General features: G+C 41.2%; 1 protein-coding gene across 1 annotated transcript in view; it reads right to left on the reverse strand.

The window, feature by feature from the left end:
* Positions 1–16,451, reverse strand: part of LOC109918442 (tumor necrosis factor receptor superfamily member 5-like) — a 30,476-nt gene extending 14,025 nt beyond the window's left edge. Inside the window, exon 1 of the mRNA XM_048608108.1 lies at positions 15,857–16,451. Coding sequence (XP_048464065.1) covers positions 15,857–15,904 — 48 coding nt within the window. The 5' untranslated portion in view covers positions 15,905–16,451. The remainder of the gene's footprint in view (positions 1–15,856) is intronic.
* Between the last annotated feature and the right edge of the window lie 1,827 nt (positions 16,452–18,278).

Genomic DNA, 18,278 nt, shown 5'->3' on the forward strand with positions numbered 1-18,278 from the left:
ATGCCTGAGCAAGGTGCAGAATGAAGTGGCTTCAGTGAGAGCCACAATCAAATAAGGAAGAACAAGAAAATAGTCTTTTCATTTGGTTTGGGCTCTTGATGGTGGCACACAATAACATTCATCATCAAAATGCTCAGTATTATTTCTTTCACTTGAAGTGGCGTGGGTCACTTCATGGTGTGGTGCAGCCTGGATTTTACGTTAAAGTTTCTAGTCTGTGACTATGAATGTACAATCTTCCGACACTGAGGAGAGTGCTAACTGAACCATGACCAACATCTGATGGCTGCATGGACCCTGAAACTATCCAATGGCAATCGAAGGTGACACGAGCAGGAAAAGAGGGAAGAAAGTGAGAGCAAACACAAGCAATGTAAATATTACGGAAAAAGTAAATTGTGAGCAGCTTCCTAAGCATTTCAAATTAATGATTAAAATGAGGTTTCTCACAGAATTCTGCTCTTTAGGTGTAGTTCATTTTAACTTTAAAATGCAGCGTTAAAATAACCCCATTCTGATCATCCACACAAATAACCCCATTCTGATCATCCACTGCTCAAATGTATCTGTTACGATTTTTGCTGTTAGTCAACACTTTTCTCACAATAACCTCTTACTGAAAACATTGCGGTCATTGTGCTCTGTAAAAGCTGTAATCCACTGGAAAAATGCTTTTCTACTTAATACAATGAATAGTGATGCTGTACTCTGTATCGGAGAGAGACCTCTCAAGTTGTTTATAATAAAAGAAATCGAAATATGCTTGTAACACCCTTAGTGTTAAGAGTAATTTTCACAGTCTTTAACACGTAAATCAAAGTGAGAATCTGTCAGCTACACAACTGCATTTGACTGAATACTGAATATAGCAAAGTCACTCCAAAGTTAAAGACTCGAGTGTGCCATAGTGAGCAATTTGCTTCATATGAATGAATTAGGGCTAACAGCGTTATAATATGATACAGGACCTCCAAGTCTACTTTCAAGACTAGAATACTTTGGTGAAGACTGTTTACTGATTGCCACAAGTTTTACATCACCAATCTCTAAACAGTCACCTGGTATGGCCTGGCTCTTCTTTATATTTACATCTTAGTATAATTATCGAGTTAAAACCCAACATCCATTTACCTTGTTACCTTCAACTACTAGGTATTTAACATCATTCAACAGAACTTATTAATCTCCATTTTGTCCATTTGAAGGGGGATGAAAAGTATTCTCTAAATGTCAGTCTATGTCAAGGAGCCAACAGCACAGAAATCTGATTTCCAGCATCCACTGTTCTTTGTTTTTGTTTGTTTAGCACAGAAATCAACCCTAACTTTAAACCATTTGGCACCAAACAGTACAGATTGTTCTGCCGATATATTGCTGAATGTCTCTTAGTAATGCCTGCAAAAAACTCATTTTCTCATGAAAAATGGAGGGGAAAGACAGAAACATTCCCACAGCTGACAAATAAATCACATCTGTCTTGTCAGCATGTGTACTGTACATAGAACATAGAACATAGAACATTACAGCGCAGTACAGGCCCTTCGGCCCTCGATGTTGCACCGACCTGTGAAACCAATCTGAAGCCCATCTAACCTACACTGTTGATGACACCTTCCCATGCCATGGTAATTTCATAAATCTAAGCACTTTCAAATCCGGACAATATTTTTGTCAAGAAAAAAAATTAAAGATAGCATAATAATAACTTTCTTAAAGGGGACTTGGTTTTTCATCAGGTATTATAGTCGGGATTAAAATTATAAAACTTCCTTTTGCAACGTAATGATGATTCTGTGAATCTGCAGCTTGTGAGTCTTTTTATTGTTACTTTCACATTGATAGTAGTGTTCCCATAGAGTAAATAGGGAGAAATTATTGCCACATGCCGGACGGTCAAAAATCAATATAGGTGATTAGCAAAACAAAGGGGAATTTTGTTTTAATGCATTGAGTATTTATGATAAAGGCTACTTAACTCATTAACCTCTGACATAAATGTATGTAACCTGATAACAGGTGTCTGAGTGAACCGATGTCACATGAAATCACACGACACCAGGTAATAGTCCAACAAGTTCACATTCCTTCTTCAGGACTGAGGCTCCGAAAGCTTGTGTTTTCAAAGAAACCTGTTGGACTATAACTTGGTGTCGTGTGATTTCTGACTTTGTCCACCCCAGTCCAACACTGGCACCTCCACATCACGAACTGATGTCAATTGAGGATTCACTATTGTTCAGGACTCCAGGAAGACTCACCTGCTCTACTCTGAACAGTACTTGAGGGGTTTGACAGGGTGTCTGTTCAAAATCTCCACTAAATCACAGCCACAATGACACACTCACTCAGGAGTACATTCAAGTTTTGAAGTGGGACAAGTTCCAGTGTGGGAGTGAAACTTTATCACCACAACCCTCTGATTCAGAGGTGAGGATGCAATGAATGAATTTAGATTTTGTACAGTGTAAGATCCCACAAAATAGCATTGTAACAAGAGACTAGTTGAATGATGTTTTTTGGTGATATTAGAAGGAGTGGGAGAGCCCAATGCCCTTCTTCCAACGGTGCTGTGAGATGCTTAACCTGAATCGGGACCTTGGTTTAAGATCTCCTTAATTAATGCAATATATCTTTCAGTAGCAACTTGAATTAGAAACTTAAACTCATGATGAATTCAAAAATCTCTGAGCTAAATTTGCACAACCTGATAACAACTGTCTGGGTGAACTGATGAGGAAATGCTCACGCCGAGCCTGCACTCCTGAATTCTAGATAAAGTATTTTTCACCCCCTGCAAACTTAGTGCAAAATTAAACCAAATACTAAATGGCTAGGGAGAGACTAGCAGAGAAAAGAAGAACCAATTCAAACACAGTACAATTCAGTTTTAACGTCTATGTTCATTGAGGTGAGGGATGTTAATACAGAGGATCAGAGCCAGGTCAGCCACCGAGTCCCAAATCAGGTCTAACAGAGTGAAGTACCTTCCATTTTGCTCAATAACACTCTCTGGCCCTTGTCTCAGTGTCCCCCACAGCACCAAGTGTAATCTTTCCATTGAGATAACAAGGTGTAGAGCTGGATGAACACAGCAGGCCAAGCAGCATCAGAGGAGCAGGAACACTGATGTTTTGTGTCGAGACCCTTCTTCAGAAAATGATCTTTCCATTTCCTGCCTCTGAATGCTTTGAGTAAGATTTCTGGGCCATGCTGTTTTTCTCCTGCTGAAAGCTTCATCAAGACTGTTCAAACTTATTCACATCAAATCCTGGCAGCCAGCAGATGGAGGGGATTCTCATTCAGAGTGGGGCCATTTTAAGCTCAAACCATTCTGGTTCTTTCTCTAGTAGAGGGACCTGGGTATAGATGTGCAATGATCATTGAAGATGGCAAGAGAGATAGAGAGAGAAGTTAATAAAGCATGCAGTGTTCTCGAGTTTATTAATAAGTAATAAAATACAAGAGCAAGGAGGTGATGTTGAATTTGCACGAGATGCTTGTTAGACCTCAGCTGAAGTAATGTATACAGTTGTAGGCACCACAATGTAGGAAAGATGTGAATAGATTGGAGACAGTGCAGAAATGCTTTATAAGGATGGTTCAAGGAATAAGAATTTTCAGTTATGAGGCTGGATTAAAGAAGTTGGGACTGTTGCTCCTGGAGAGAAGAAGACTGAGAGAAGATTTGATAGAGGTTTTCAAAATCATGAGTGGGCTGGACAGAGCAGATAGGGAGAAACTGTTCCCATTGGTAAAAGGGAACAAGGATGAGAGGCATAAATTTAAAGTATGTGCCAACAAAGCAACGTAAGAACAAACTTTTTCACACAGCAAGTAGTTAGGGTATGGGATACACTGCCTGGGAATGTGATGGGGGCAGGTTAAATTGATACGTTTAAGAGGGTCATTGGATGATGATTCAGCTAGTAATGGTGTACAACGGTATGGAGAAAAGGCAGGAGATTGAGATCAGATAATTGAACTGCTGTAAACAAGATGGGCCGAAAGGCTTCCTTCTGCATTGTAACAATTCTGTAATTCTAGCTCATCTGGTGGACAACAGATTGTGATCTCCAAGGCCTCCACAGTGTTGCTGCTATATTACACTGAATGAAGCTCTCTCTCTTTCTCCCCCATCTGTGCTCCTGGTCTCTACCCTGGCCAGAGATCCTAATGTACCCTGCACCCTTTGAACTACACTTGATGAGACAAGCGCAACATTCTAATGCGTTCAAAACAAGATGGGCCCCTTCACTGTTCGAATGCAGGGTTTTATTTGTGCTGCCATCAACCTGGAAAAATATTCAACTAGCTTTGTTCAGATTCGCTGACTGACAACAATTTGTAAACTCTCTGTCCATTTACTACCCTCAGATGCAACCTCCCTCATCTCGCTTATCCTAAATGCAGAATTCTGGCCGTAAAAAAGACAAAGCAGAAAATGTTACCACAATGAAGCAGAGAGTGATGTGATTGTACCTCTATTTTGTATTGTATCTTGTTGGCTGGGGTTTTTCTTGTGAAAACTCCCCTGTCTTCCTGTGGTTTTACAATTAACTGACATCTGGTTCTCACTCCTAACACTGCAGCCGCTGTGTGTAAACCACCAGAACACACCCATCAAATTTTGTTCTGTTATTCTTATAGTCATACAGCCTTAATATAGCCTAACAGTCAGCGTATGCAAAGTAAAGAAGGAATTGTGTCCAGTGTTGTTATTTTCCTGCCACACCACCACCCCAGCACCATCCCCCCCACCCCCCCCCCAATAACATTTATCTCAATCGTATATCCTTAGACCGTGAACCCTGGTTCTGGACTCTGTCTTTACGCTGTCTGGCTCTGTTGGAACTTTATAGGTTTCCGTAAGATCCGTCCCTCGTTCTTCTAAACTCCAGTTAATATAGTCCTATCCAATCCTGTCTCTTTCCACTCAGGTCCTGCCATCTGAGGAATCAGTCTGGTGAACCTTTGTCGCGCTCCCTTCATAGCCAGAACATCCTCCTTCAGATAAGGAGACCAGAACTGCACACAACACTCCAGTTGTGGTCTCACCATTGTCCTGCACAATTGCAGCAAAACATCCCTGCTCCTGTACTCAAACTCTCTCTCTATGAAGGTCAACTTCATATTTACCTTCTTCGCCACCTGCTGCACCTGCATGCTTATTTTCAGTGACTGGAGCACAAGGACACCTAGGTCTTGTTGCACCTGCCCCTTTCCCAAACTGTTGCCATTCAGATAACAATCTGTTATTTGCTGCTGAAGTAGATGAACTCACACTTATCTGCTTTATACTTCATCCACCAGGTGCAAGCCCACCTACTCCACCTGTCCAAATTAGAGCATCCATAGTTGAGCACAATCCTATCCTCAGCCAACTCTAAACATGTGCACTCCATGTGGAGAGGTAGTCACAAGTTAGCAACCAGAGGCATAGATCCTGCCAAATTTACCTTGTCCTACTCTAAAGGCACTGAGGCCAATTATTGAGTACTTCTGTCTCTAGCTAGCAGAAAAAAATCAATGTTGGATGGTGAAATGGCTGGGGGTCATAACATGGAGAATTGGTTTCTTTGGTATAGGTGATGGGGCCTATGCTAGAACCTCTCCAGTTTTCCACTTAATAACTGAAAATAATTTGTGAATAGTCACAAGTGGAAATTTGCCGATCATTGAACAGCGAGGAAGAATGCAGAAGATTGCTAGAGGTTGTACAAAGTTTAGAAGAGAGACCTAAGAGGTAGCAGAGACAGCTCAGTGGAAAACTTTGTTTTGTAGTCTGCTTGAAGAAAAGGAGCAATGAAAGTTTGTACATTCTGATTGTAAGATTCTGAAAGGAACAGAGATTGAGAAGTGTGGACTCTAAGATCTTTAGGGATGTTGGAAAGAGAATTTCAGTTATAATACATAGGTAGAATTTGGCATCTTGTTATAGGAGGTATATTAGATTCATGAAAAGGTGCAGTGAAGATTCACTAGATTGATACTGGGAATGAAAGGATAGAGTTACGGAAATGACTTAGAAAAATCACTGCAAGAGATTCTAACGTCCTAAGGAGTTTTCAAAATCATAAAAGGTCTTTTCAGAGTATGACCTGCAGTCTCTCCATCACCTGCTCCATCACTATGCACCATTGCAGTAGCATGCAGTCCACAGTACGTACTTGCCAAAATTTCTCTGAAACTAATTTATAAACAGGATACCAGTAAATCGCTTGTGGCACTTTCTATGTTCAGCTTATGAATATAAGTTTTATATTCAGAACAGTTACCAAGTTGGTAGAAGTACTGAAGAAATTCTCTCCACTGCACCAACTGGTGGTCATGGACTTTTAAAAACTTTGCTCCCAGGATATGAGTGATACTGGCTTGGCCACTTTTACAATATGACCCTGCATGCTTTCAATAGCTGCAGGTGGATATTCTTCTGAACTCCACGTGATAGACCCTGCAATCACATAGCAAAACCGAAGGGCAAATGTTGACATTGTGAATTACAATGGTAAACAATGTCAGTAAATGCACCCAAAAATCAAGCAACAGATCATAACGTTTGGTGACAAGTTCTTTTGTGGAAGAACTTTTCCAACATTTAGAAAAGAAATACACAAGAAAATAGGTTTAAGAGTAGACCATGTCAGTCTAAAAACCTGCATTGCCCCACTGCAATAGGAAAAAATGGACTGCTTACGTGCAATAATTTCTGTTTTAATTGTTCACCTGAATTAAAAGGGAAGTGCCAAACCATTTTAGAAATTTCTAAGCTATCACTTGCAATAAATCCAGTCTTTGCTTCAAACAAATACATCCTTTTGCAGTCTTTCAGAAAGAAAGTCTTGAATTCATATCACACCTTTCATATCCACAGAATAACACAAAGCACTTAACAGCCACATTTTGAAGTGTTGTCACTGTTGAAAGGAGGCAAAAATAACAGCCAGTTTGCACACAGCCACCTCCCTCAAACAGGAAGGCGATAATGTCCAGCTAATCTGTTTCTATGATGTTGACTGAGGGGTCAAAATTAGCCAGGACATTGGGAACTCCATTGCTCTACTTGGAAATTGGATCTTTTACATACACCTGACAGGGTCTCAGCTCATCCAAAATACTGCACCTCCAATAATGCCCCCCAACTCTCTGCACCACTCTGGACTCTCAGGCTTGGTTTCTGTGCTTAGACATTTAGAGTGGAACTTGAAACCACAATGTTCTGACTCAGAGGCCAGGGTGCTGACAACTGAGCCACAACTGACACCCAGAAGGCTGATCGCTGATGAACTAACCCCCAAAAAGGGGTTTACCATGTAAATGCACATAACAATTCACCCACATTACTTGCTGACCACATTCCCTGGATATTTATAAATGGGAAATCACCCAGACACTCACATAACTTTCACTAAATAGATCTAAAGTACATTCTTGCAGCTTGAATTCCTTGCCTATTTAAGTATTCAAACCATCTCCCCAATCTACCCCTTCCCCCTATAATTGTCAGCATGGTTTCAATGAGTTAGCACATCTTGTCTCCACACCAGCATTAGGTCCTGATCCAGCAATGCCTGTTTCTAAATCTCCTCATGACATCACCCTAGTTCTGCAGCCTCTTCCAGCTTTGTAAATCTATGAGATGTCAACTTGTGCATTTTGAGCACCCTCTATTTTAATCTTTCCACTGTTGATGAACTTGACTTCAGCATCTGGGCCCAGGGCTCTGAAATTTCTTCCCCTCAACCTCTCTATACTTATTTTTTTTTCATTTAGACAACCTGTTCAGAAATGTTATTACACACCTCTGGAGCAGGTGGGACTTGAACCTGGGCCTCCTGGTCTAGGGGTAGTACCATTGCACCATCCCTACCTCTGTCCTCCTTTAAGCCAGTCTATAAACCTATCTCTCTGAAAAATGTCTTCCTTAGCTTACCGTCATTTCTTTCTAATCTGATTCTGCTCCTGTGAAGTACCTTGGGGCATTTCACTGCATCAAAGGTGCTATATAAATGCAAGTTGCTCTCCTTCCACTTTTTGAAGAGATCCCAAATAATGGTATTGCTACAGTTCATCATTTAGTTTTATAATACTTGGGTCAATTAAGTTCAAAATATATGGAAGCAACAAGGTCTTTTTAAAGCAACACATTTTCACAAATGCTTCTTCTAATAGAACCTGAGGAAGTCTGTTAAACCCCACCTTTGTGGGTGAGGTACAGTGGTTTACTTTCAAAAGTCCCTTTGTCAGAGACAAACAAAATAACTTTCTTCCAACAGAATGGCAGAGCTGCAGCAGATAATACTGCAACTGATGTACTGAAGGGAAATACCTAAAAGGCCCATTACACAGCACGCTGTGCTTCAATTTGGACCTGATGTTTGTCCAGATCTTGGTGAGCAGTAAAAGGCCTCATGAAAGAGGAAGACATAAAGTTTCTAATCTCCAAATTTGTCGAAATGCTGTAAAGCCAGCCACCTTCAAGCAAATATGAAAGTTTAACCTACATTAGATTATAATGTGCATCACCAGTTGTGCTCTGATGAAGGGTCATCTAGACACGAAATGTTAGCTTGCTTCTCTCTCCATGGATGCTGCCTAACTTGCTGTGATCTCCAACATATAATGATTTCAGTACAGATTCCAGCATCTGCAGTAATTTGCTGCTATCACCAGTTGTGTGGCTGCCAAGACAGACTCTTATTCTCATCTCTGAGTCAGAAAGATCATGAGTTTAACTTTGACATGATCCAGGCAGACAGTTCAGCGTAGTTCTGAGAGAGTGCTACATTGTCAGAGAAACTATGTTTGAAATGACATGTTAAACTATGTCCGCCCTCTCAGATGGTATAAAGGATCCCATGGCACTGGTTGAAGTGATAATGATTTTCCCCAGTATCTGTTTATTCATCCCTCAGTCTGCATGTACACAAATGAACATTCCATTGTGGAGCTGACAGTATTCTTACCCTTCTTGACTTGTATCACTAAAAAGAAATTTAATTTATTCAAAGAACAAAGAAAATTACAGCACAGGAACAGGCCCATCGGTCCTCAAAGCCTGTACCGACATGTTGCCCGTCACAACTAAAACCCCCTACCCTTCAGCTTTGCTTTGAACAAATGTCCTTTGGAACTGACTCTGTACTTATCACATACCCTGCTTTCTCTCCAGTATATATCATTCAGGAGATGTGAGTTCTGTCCACAGCCACATACCTGTCAGTTGCATTCCTGGAACAGTCTCACCTTTCACAACTGAAATGTTCACTGTATTGTAAGCACTGCCAACAAATACAAACTGGTTGAAGTTTAGAAGAATGAGAAGTGTCCTTACTGAAAAATATAAGACTCCTAGGGACTTGTGAAGGCAGATGGGGAAAGATTGTCTCCCTCTGTGGGAGAGTCTGGGCCCAAATGACATAACCTCAGAGTAAGGGGTTACCCAATGAGGCCAAAGAGTTGAGGAGAGATCTCTCCACTCCGATGGTAGTGAATTTGTGGAATTCTTTACCATGGAGATTGTGTCATGAAGAATACTCAAGGATGCGATAGACTAATCAATAATGGGAACAAGGGTTAGAGGAAAAAGTCAGGTAAGTGGAGTTGAGGATTATCAAATCAGGCATGATCTCATTGATCAGTGGAGAGAACACGATGGGCTGAATGGTCTATTTCTGCTCTTTCACCATATTTAAACATTAATTAATTCATTAATGCTTGTACGTAAGGCAAGTTGCTTTACAGAAACCCAGCATGGATTTGGCAGACTGAATGGCCTCTTTCTGTGCCATAATTTTTTTTTATTCTTGCTTGGGAATTGGGTGTCACTGGCAAGGCCAGTATCTGTTCCCCATCCATAACTGGTTCTCTCAGGCATTTCAGAGAGCAGGTAAGAGCCAATGACTTTGGTGTGGGAGTAGAGTCGCGTGGAGGCCTAACGGCTTACAGACAGCAGATGCCTGCCTTCAAATGAGTTTTTAGAATAATCAATGAAGGGATTTATCAGACAAACATTATCCTGGGGCTCTAACTCTGCTGTCCAATGACATTAGCACAATGCCACTGTCTCCTGTAATGACTCTATGAAGTTTTAGATGACGTGAGCGTAGACTGTGGGGGATAATTAGATCAGGTGCAAGATTTCTTTTTAGTAAGATATAGAATAATTATAAAAGATATTCAGTCCCAGTTTGAATATCATATTTTTATGCAAATGTTTATCAATGTTATTTTAGATATTATGTAGCAGCAAGATAACTTACAGAAATGTAGGAAGTGGAATGATGGTGTTGGATGGTCCAAGCTCAGAAATGAGAAATGCAAAACTGAAATGCTGTTGTATTACTTTTTTTCCATTCACCTGTGGGATATGAGGATCACTGGCAGGCCAGTCCTTATTGCCTATCCCTAACTGCCCTTCAGAAGGTGGTGGTGAGCTACCTTCTTGAACCACTGCATCCCATGTGCTGTAGGTAGACCCATGACACTATTAGGGAGGGAATTCTCCATTGTTCTCCCTCTTAGGCAGTTCCTTTGGATCAAGGAGGACTGGTTTCCTCTCCATTTTGGGGGTCCTCAGGTGGGTGATAATCTGCAGATTCTACCATAAAGGTGGTGACTGACAGATCAGACAGTTGGATTGTTTGGTGATTTCTGCATTCTCACCAACACCTTGTCTTCACCTCTCACTGTTTGTTGGGAGTCCCATTTTCATCAGGCACAGGCCAGGGACTGGGGTTACTTGGCAGAAATATTTGGATTTCTTCAGGGATGTTATGGGGTCATTGTTATACTGTCCTCCTGCTGAGTTATTTCTGCAATATGGTCTCAGGTATACGGACTTCATAGCCCACCCACTCCAAGTTTTGGGTCACTTTTCTCGTCAACAGATTTGGAAGATCTTACAAAAAGACACCATTACCATTGTAAGACCTGGGAGTCTTTGTACATTGACACTAAATATCAAAATAGCTTGTTGAACTATATAATCGCAAACATTAAATTATAAAGCAAAGGATTTAACAATCAAACTTCATAATGCCCAAGTCAGATTGCACCTTGAACATTACATTCACCTCTGATTATCAAAAGTACTGGGGAAATCTTGAAGCACAGGTTGCAGGAAGAGCCATAAAGCTGATTCCTAAACCTAATAATACCCAAGCCATCAGGGAGTAACTTCCCTGTTTTCCTTTCAAATGGTACCATTAGGTCATTTATGTCCACCTGAGAGGACACATTTGGTTCACTGTCTATCCACAGACAGCACTCCCAACAATACAGCATTCCCTCAATATTGTATTACAGTTCTCAAGGCCTGCAGTGGGACTTTAAACCACACCCTCTGACTCAGAAGCAGAGTGTTACCGTCTAAAGTATCACTAACAAATAGTAATAGCCACAAATCCTGGTAACTCTCTCTGAAAATTAATTTCATACTTCCTTATTTGTAGTCACATGATATACAATTTGCATTTGCTTTTTGTTAATATTTGCATTTTCTTGTATCATGTTCTGACGAACACAAGAGCTCTAGGTTCCCCTGCATTCAACAGGCAGTTTGACATCTCATAAGCTTGTTATAAACTTTACTCTTGGAAGTAAAATTATCTGCTGTTTCTTTCCTCCCAATTGCACAGTAACCATGGCACACACTCCTCCTCACCTCAACCAAGCAATCACTACTTCTTTGGATAAAAATACTCAATAGATTGCACAGAATATAGAAAGTATTATTTTACTATATTACCCAGTGTAATTCAAGTCGATTCAGTTGCAACTTGTATTCGAGCATAGAAACAGAAGTAGTCCATTAAGTCCCATGGGTTTGTTCCACCCACCATTTAATTTGATCATAACTGATCTGCAAACTCACTTAAATTTCCTCATGTCTTTAACAACTTTGGTTAAAACAAAACTATCAATCTCCGATTTAAGATTAACAGTTGATTTATCATCAATATTTACAAATGAGAATTCCATACCTGTACCACAATTTGGATGTAAAGGTGATTCCTAATTTGACTCCTAAAAGGCTTGGTTCTAATGTTTAAACCTGTCCTTTAGGCCTAAACTCCCAACGAGTGAAAATAAGTTGCTCGTAATTAATATCCAAGAAGAGATTTGACTGTATGCTTGAAAAGTTGTGCAAGTTCTGAGAAGAAAGAGCAGGGTAATGGGACAATTTGGATAGTTCCATAAAGAGTCAGCACAAGAATGATGGGACAAATGGCCTCCTTCTTTGATGTGCAATTTAATGTTGTCATAATCTGTAGAGTACACTACTGCACCAAAACAACAAAGGACCAATCCCAATAGACAACACACAGTAGAGGCACTGTTTGGACTCACTGAGAAGATGGAAACCAATTGATTACTTCTGATTGTAGTCTGTGGTTATAGTACAATGATTAATAATAACTCAATATTAACTCAGATTATGTTGGAGCGCATAATGGAGCCTGACACTTCTACAGCCCTTAGGGTTATCTCCTCACTACTAGATCACAAGCACAGCTCAATGTGTACATTAGCTTTTCTACCTTGTGGTAGCAGCAATAAAATGCATCAAATCTCCAGTGCAGAAGCAGGCCATTCAGCACAATCAGTCTACACAAATGTTTGTGCAGTGCATCAGATTCTACCCACTTGATTTACCTCAAGTCCCCTTATCAACAGAAACTTCTACTAACTTCCCTTTCATGAGCCTATCACACTTCCCCTCACCTCAATCTTCCCATGTGGTACCTCTAGTACAACACTCTTCCACATTAAACTATGCTGGTTGAAAGGCGGGGTAGAGTTTCACAATAGTTTCACTACTAACTGACAAATGACAACAGTAACCAATGGTCACAGTTAATCACGTTCACAAGGCACTGGTCCCTTTGAAATCTAAAAGTACAAGTGAAATATTACAATTAAAATGTGGCCAGACACCGAGAAAATATCACTTCTCACTCAGTAATCTCTTGTTCCCAGCAGCTGTCTCATGTTTTGTCTGAGGTTCATTCCTTGTTCTTGAAACTGCAGAGTGATTGCAGGCAAAACCATTCCACCAAGCAATGGATCATGTTTGACCCTCACGTGGCCTTCCTAACAATGGGGCTATTGGATAGTGATCAGAGACAGGAACCCTGGCTTTCTCTCTCCCATCATTTGTCCAGGCCACTGAGACCAATCAGAGCAGCCTCATAGCCATCTCACTGGAGATCTGGACTTCAGCAAAGATCTGATGCAGGTGAAAAATTTCTCTTCACTTTCCCCCCTTCTCTGTTTTTTTCTCTCCCTGTCAGTCCTTCAAAGTGAGAAGGATGCTTGTCATGGAGTACTGTGTGAGGAAAGAACCTGTGGGTGGAGTCTTTAACATGGGAATGCTGGTGTGTAGGGATGTCCCGACACCTTAAGGACTGCAATGCATCAAGAAGGTAGCTTCATCATCACTTTCTTAAGGACAATTAGAGATGGACAATAAATGCTGGCCAAGCCAGTGACACCCACATCTTACAAATGAATTTAAAATAAAGCTCCCATAGCTCCATAGTGGAATCACATTCTTCCTGCAAAGCAGTGACCAGAATTATTCCCAATGCTCTCGCTGTGGCCTAACAGCTTTTTTTTTCTCAAATGTCTAGTTCCATACAACCTACCTGTGGTTACATTCAGTGCTCTGATTAATGAACAAAAGTATTCCGTATATATTCTTGTGCCCCCTAACTATCCATCCTGCTCCTTGTGACTATGCACTCCAAGTCCCTCTGTTACCTGACAAACTATGGTAACCTGTCATTTGCTGTGTCCTCTTTGTTTTATTAGCATTCCCCAAAAGTATTACCCCACACTTCTCAGACCTAAATTCCGTTTGGCACATTTTTACCCACCTGTTCAGGCCACTGCTAGCTTCCTGCAGTCAAATCTTTTCTTTATTATCAATCACAAGGCCAACCTTTATATTATCTTTAAAATACGACCCCTACAATTGAATGTAAATTACTGGTCATGACAAAATAACAAGGGATCTTGGGCTGATCTTCATCGGAAGCAACCTTCCAGTCGCAAATATACCTATTGATGCCTTCAACTCAGCCACTGAGCTCATTTTGGATCCAACTTGTAACTTAAATTTGACCCTTTGAGATTTTGTATTTTTGATGTCGTCAAAACCTTTAGAAATATCTGGGTCAACTATACCAAATGAACCAGCTCATCTTGCCTTTTCATTCCATTGTCTCCTCAAAAACAACCAATCATGTTAGTCAAATATCATCTTTTGTTAACAAACCCATGCTGTGTTTGATGAATCCACATATTACTGAGGATAAGTTCTACTGTGCCTTAGAACATTTTTCCAATAATTTGCCCACCAATATGTTTAGACCAACTGAACTGTAGTTAAAAACTGAAAGAACTGCAGATGCTGTAAATCAGAAACAAAAACAGAAATTGTTGGAAAAGCTCAGCAAGTCTTGCAGCATCTGTGGAGAGAAATCAGAGTTAACGTTTTGAGTCCGGCGACCCTTCCTCAGAGCTAATGGTAACTAGGAAAGTGTTGGTTTATATGCACGAGATAGGATTGGGGGAGGAGGTAAGGAGTAAACAATAGGTGGGGATAGAGCCCAAAAAAGGAAAAGAACAGTGGGACAAACAAAGGAGTCATTAATGATCTGGCTAGGAGGGTGAATAGCTTTAATGGGGACTATTACTGGCCAACAATGGTTGTGTGTAATAGCAGACAATGTGATAACAAGGCCTGGTTGTGTAAGGATTGGGGTAAGGACATGGGACAGCTCAAGCCCAAAAGTTATTGAGCTCAATATTGAGTCCAGAAGGCTGCAGGATCCCCAAGTTACTTGGCTGACCCCTTCCGCCTTTTGTCAACAGCAGTACAAAGTGACTAGTCCTGAAGTACTCTAGCACCTTACCCTCAGCCAGTGAGGATAGCAAGCAGCTGCTGTAGGTTCACTTGGTGCTCTAGTGATGGTCAAACATGGTGAACCAGTTGCTATTTTCCCTCTCACTATATTTATCACGTCAGCAATAGTTCACACGCAGCCTCCGGGTCCACGGTGTTTGCATTGTCACCTATTATTTGTTTAGGTCAATCTTTGCCCTTTTCCGCAGTTACCGGTACAGCTAACAAAATTCTGATCATAAGCATGAAAGTGCTAATACTCCTTCCACCTGCCCATCTTCACTTCGCAAAACTGATGAAAATACTCCTCTCCCATTGTTGGGCTTTGCTGGAAAAAAATCACCACCCCCAATGTCTTGCAGGAATTCTGTGCCCTCGAAAACCTTGCAGGCATTCTAACTGATTGTAATCTCCTACTAGCGCTTCATAGTTTCTGCACTTGGCAACATCGAGCCTATTACATTTGCTCTTCTATCTCCCGCTGACTGGGAATGTACAGTATATTCCCAGCAGTGAATTTGTTCCTTTGTTATTCCACATTGAGGACATCGTCCCTCCTGGTTGATTGTCTCTTCAAGCAATCCCACTCCCATCTCCAACTATTTTTGAGCTGCCTACCCCCCTATCTGAAAACCCTGTACATCAGAAATGTCCAGTAACTCTTCTTGCCCTTTCCCAAGCGATTTTTCAGTAGTAACTGTGATATTATACTTGCAAGTGTCTTGTGTCCCCAGCTCACTTGTCCTATTGATGAGACTCGCAACATTCAAACATGTTTCATTAATCACTGAACAACTCCACTGCGGTCTATACTCTCGTCTTTGTTCTCTCGCACTCACTCACCAAAGAAATTCGCGCTCCATTTTTTTTTATAAAGAGGTTTTCAAAAGGAAGCAATCTAACTCCACTTCAAATCATCTCTCAGTAATTGAACACACTGAAACTTACCTGAAATAGACATAAAACGCAGCACGCCAGGATACTTGGTTTCAGCATTTTGTCCAAAGCTTGTTTTTTCAGTTTTGTGTGAAAAAGCGATCTCGAAGGGGTGCTTAATTTTCCTTCTGAATTAACAATGAATCCCTGCCGAAGCGGTGGTTTCTGTTTTGATTGTTGTAAATACTTTAGCGATCAGGCGCAGGAGCCATTTATACAGAGCCCCGGCTCCTTTCTCCCCTCCCCTTCGTGCGGTATTTTCCGAGGGGCTTTCCAACCGCAGTCCCTCTCACCTCAAGCCTGCGTTACTTTTCTCTGTTTGGCTTTTGTGTGTGTAGTGCTGTAGACAATACCGTTATTCCCACCACATTACATCAGCTCTGCTCAGAATCAGTCGTTAAACTCAGATAACTTCAAACTTTTCGCCGCTTGCAATAGTGAAACGAACAGCATCCGATTTCCTCCTGTCCCTTTCCTTCTGACAAAATAATGTCCTTTCCAAGTTATTTTCCTGACGGGTTAAAGGAATGAACATCATTCTTTGCACAGAATGGTCCAAAGGTGTTTTCGTATAGCACCGTCCCCCCACCCCCGGTTTAATACTTAATATTATGCGTTGGGTCTATCTGCTCTTAAGCTCAGTCCTTCTTCCGACACAGAAGAGTTGAGGAGAGTTGACGTGGCTCCTGATGGACTCGCACTTGAATTGCTCAGTGTAGGGAAAGTTCTATCCGGAGTCAAAGCACCTGGATCATGGCGCCAGGAGTCGAGTCAACCCTGGGTGGTCCTTGCAAAGGTCGAATCTCTCCCCTTCCCTCTCCACATACACAACAACATAAAGCTAAAAATAATAAAGCCAACAGATTTAGCGACAGTGCCCTCACTTGCCTTGCCACAAAAGAAATCCCCATGATCTCAGACTGAGGTTTGAGGCGAAACTGGAGCGTCCCAAAACTGGGCATGGCTGATGAGGGAATTCTACAAGGTGGATATTAAAGTTTTGCTCCACTTTTACCAGTAATCCAAAGGATTTCCCAACCCCACATCCCACAAGGACATAAGAACACATGAAAATAGGAGCAAGAGTTGGCCATCTAGCCACTCCAGCCTGCTCTGACATTCAATAAGATCATGACTAATCTTCTCATGGAATCAGCTCCACTTACCTGCATGCTCACTTATAACCCTTCATTCCTTCACTGTTCAAAAATCTATCTTTCTTTGCCTTAAAAACATTCAATGAAGTAGCCTCAACTGCTTCTCTGGGCAGGGAATTCCACAGATTCACAAACTTTTGGGTGAAGAAGTTCCTCCTCAGCTCAGTCATAAATCCGCTCCCCTTTTTTTGAGGCTCTGCCCCCTTGTTCTATTTCACCTGGCAGTGGAAATAACCTCCCTGCTTTTATCTCATCTATTCCCTTCATGATTTTATATGTTTCTATAAGCTCTCTCCTCATTCTTCTAAATTCATATGAGTACAGTCACACTCTATTCAATTTCTCCTCATAAGCCAACCCTCTCAATTCTGGAATCAACCCAGTGAACCTCCTCTGCATCCCCTCCAGTGCCAGTACATCCTTTCTCAAGTAAGGAGACCAAAAGTGGCCTCACCAGCTCCCTATACAACTGCAGCATAACCTCTCTGTTTTTAACCTCCATCCCTCTAGTAATTGAAGGACAATATTCCATTTGCCTTCTTAATTACCCGCTGCACCTGCAAACCAATGTTTTATGATTCATGCACAAGGACACCCAGGTCCCTCTGCACAGCAGCATGCTACAATTTTTCACCATTTAAATAATAATCCATTTTGCTGTTATTCCTACTAAACAGGATGACCTCACATTCAGTATATTTCACAAATTTACAATGTAACAATTGTCACTGTTCAAAGAAATGACTCATCTCAAACCTCACGAATAGAAATTTTATCCTTCCTTCCAAAAAAAACATTAAGACAATGTCTGATCAAGCTCTCAATTCTCTATGCAACCTTCCTTGCCTCCTTCCCCTCCCCTCCCCTAAAAATATCACTGCATGTTCAGTTTGCTTAACATCTTCAGAGCTCCAATATAAACTTAAACAGCAAACATAAACATGCTGCAAACCATGTGTACACTGTCAATTTCAACATCCAAACACAACACCCATGAAGTTTCCTTGAACATTCTCAGGATATAGACATTGCTTCTTTCCACCTGTGTAGGGGATGGATTGTCACAGTGCTTCTCAGTAGAGGTCCAGGATTTTAAAAACCGAAAGAACTGCAGATGCTGTAAATCAGGAAACAAAACAGAAATTGCTGGAAAAGCTCAGCAGGTCTGGCAGCATCGGTGAAGGAAAAAACAGAGATAACGTTTCGAGTCCGGTTCCAAGGAAGGGTCACTGGACCTGAAACGTTAACTCTGTTTTTTCCTTCACCGATGCTGCCAG

The sequence above is a fragment of the Rhincodon typus genome, chromosome 19 (assembly GCF_021869965.1).
Source record: "Rhincodon typus isolate 14 chromosome 19, sRhiTyp1.1, whole genome shotgun sequence".
Taxonomy (NCBI): Eukaryota; Metazoa; Chordata; class Chondrichthyes; order Orectolobiformes; family Rhincodontidae; genus Rhincodon; species Rhincodon typus.